A 2,189-nucleotide genomic window follows, 5' to 3' on the forward strand; every position below is an offset into this window, starting at 1 on the left:
CCCAGATATTTGTGTGCTGTAGTTGGGGACGATAAAGATAAGAGGAACGGAAAAATAAAGCGCTGGTTGTGAGTCAAAGTGGAGTGAGTCAGATGAAGACAAACACGGTGGTGTGGTGTGGTGGGGCCGGGGTCCCCAATATCCAATTCCCAGTGCCCTATAAGCTATCAAAATCTTATCTTTTCCCTTCCGACAACCGCATTATGACCACCAAACCGCGGCGATCCATCGCATAAAAAACCCAGTTAAAGAAACAAAACGCATTTCCACTCTCATGGCTTCCTTTACTCATCGCTTTCTTCTCTTCTTCTCTTGCCTTGTTTGCTTCACAAACTCATTCCCCGTTCTGGGTTCTCGATCGAGTTTCGCTTTGTTTCCCGTCGCTAAAGATGCGGCCACTCTTCAGTACGTCGCCAGGATTTCTCATGGCACTCCATTGCGATCCTCCGACCTCGTGGTTGATCTCGGCGGTTCGTTTCTTTGGGTGGATTGTGATTCAGGACACGTGTCTTCGTCAAGGAGGTTGATCTCGAGCTGCTCCGTCAACTGCTCCAGAGCCAAGTCTCATGATCTGGGAAAAAAGACATGTCTTCTAAACACCAACTGTTATGTGTTCCCCGACAATGGCGTGACGGGATTGGCTTCAACAGGGGAACTGGTGGAGGATGCAATAGCCGTTGATACTGTTGACTTTGTAAAGGTAGGAAAAACGACAACCGTCGATCATTTTTTCTTTTCTTGTGCTCCGGCCTTTCACTTGCAAGGCTTGGCCAGTGCCGCTAACGGGATGGTGGGGTTAGGGAAAGCTTCCGTTTCTCTTCCCTCACAGCTGAGTTCCTCGATCGGACACCCACAAAGGTTCAGTCTTTGCTTATCGCCTTTAAACGGCGTCGTGTTAACCGGCAACGGAGACGCCGTTTTCGGGACCAAAACAGCAAGGTCGCTCGTTTACACACCCCTAACCATCAAGCAGAACGACTACTTCATCCATGTTAAATCCATCAAGATCGGAGGAAGGAGGTTGAGTTTCCATGGAGAAGGGAAATATTTAGAGGCAAAACTAAGCACAACCGTGGCTTATACCAAGATGGAAAGCCCATTCTTTGCGACGTTTTCCAAAGCTTATGCGGAAGCAGCCGCAAGGATGAACATGACCAGGGTGGCAGCCGTGGATCCGTTCGGACTCTGCTTCAGTTCGAAAGGGGCTGTCGGGAACAAGATGCCAGAGATCGAACTGGTTTTGCAGAGTGAGATGGTGAAGTGGAGAATTGAAGGGGAGAATTTGATGGTGAAAGTAAACAAAGAAAGAATTTGTGTCGGGGTTTTGGATGGAGGATATGAACAGAGTAGCCCTATTCTAATAGGAGGGCTTCAAATGGAAGACAACCTTTTGGAGTTTGATATTGGGAGTTCCATGTTGGGTTTTAGTTCTTCTTTGTTGTTCAAGGGAACACCCTGTTCGTCATTCTTACAAGATTCCAAGCTCAAGCAGTTTATCTAATTTGTCTGTCTTTTAGGGGTTTTTTTAGTTTTTTTTTTGTGAGGGCAATCGTGATGGGATCGATGGAGAAGAACACGAAGAGAGAACTATATTGTATTATATATGTACTAAATGATTTTTTTTCTGTTTATTACCATATCATTGTGTATTGATCATAAATTTTACTTCGGAAGCATGAAAATTGAAAATAGCAAAATTATACATCAACATTGACATTGATCTTTTAATATTTGGAAACTAGAATAAGAAGAAGAAAAAATGATGCTAGTGACGATTTTATAAAAAAACAGCGACTAAAGTAAGAAAAATGGTAATTATTTGATGAGTGATATTGTAGCTTATTATTCAATTTTTGATATGAACATTTACTCTTTAGTGAAAGCATAAAAAAAGAGTTTATGTGACGCCTTATACCCTGTGACCCGATCTGAGGTGTCATATTAAGGTCATTGAAGTGACCCACAGTAAAAATTCAAGAAAAAATTTTTTTTGTTAAAACGTGTAAAATCATAAAACAATTTATAAACTGTTGGGATTTTCGAAGCTCAATTTGATCAATCGAAAATTTGTACCAGGGGGTGAAAAGATAAAAATTGTTTAGGGAGTAAGGAGAAAGAAAAGATAGATAATAGGCACAACGATTTATAGTGGTTCGACTTCTCAACTAAGTCTACTCTACTAGCTTAGC

General features: G+C 42.1%; 1 protein-coding gene across 1 annotated transcript; it reads left to right on the forward strand.

The window, feature by feature from the left end:
- Positions 1-259: 259 nt before the first annotated feature.
- Positions 260-1,635, forward strand: LOC120143291 (probable aspartic proteinase GIP2). The gene has a single exon (XM_039157649.1). The coding sequence runs from the start codon at positions 275-277 to the stop codon at positions 1,499-1,501; it is 1,227 nt and encodes a 408-aa protein (XP_039013580.1). The 5' UTR covers positions 260-274; the 3' UTR covers positions 1,502-1,635.
- Positions 1,636-2,189: the final 554 nt, after the last annotated feature.

This window comes from Hibiscus syriacus, unplaced genomic scaffold (genome assembly GCF_006381635.1).
Source record: "Hibiscus syriacus cultivar Baekdansim isolate YM2019G1 unplaced genomic scaffold, ASM638163v2 tig00110840_pilon, whole genome shotgun sequence".
NCBI classification, from domain to species: domain Eukaryota; kingdom Viridiplantae; phylum Streptophyta; class Magnoliopsida; order Malvales; family Malvaceae; genus Hibiscus; species Hibiscus syriacus.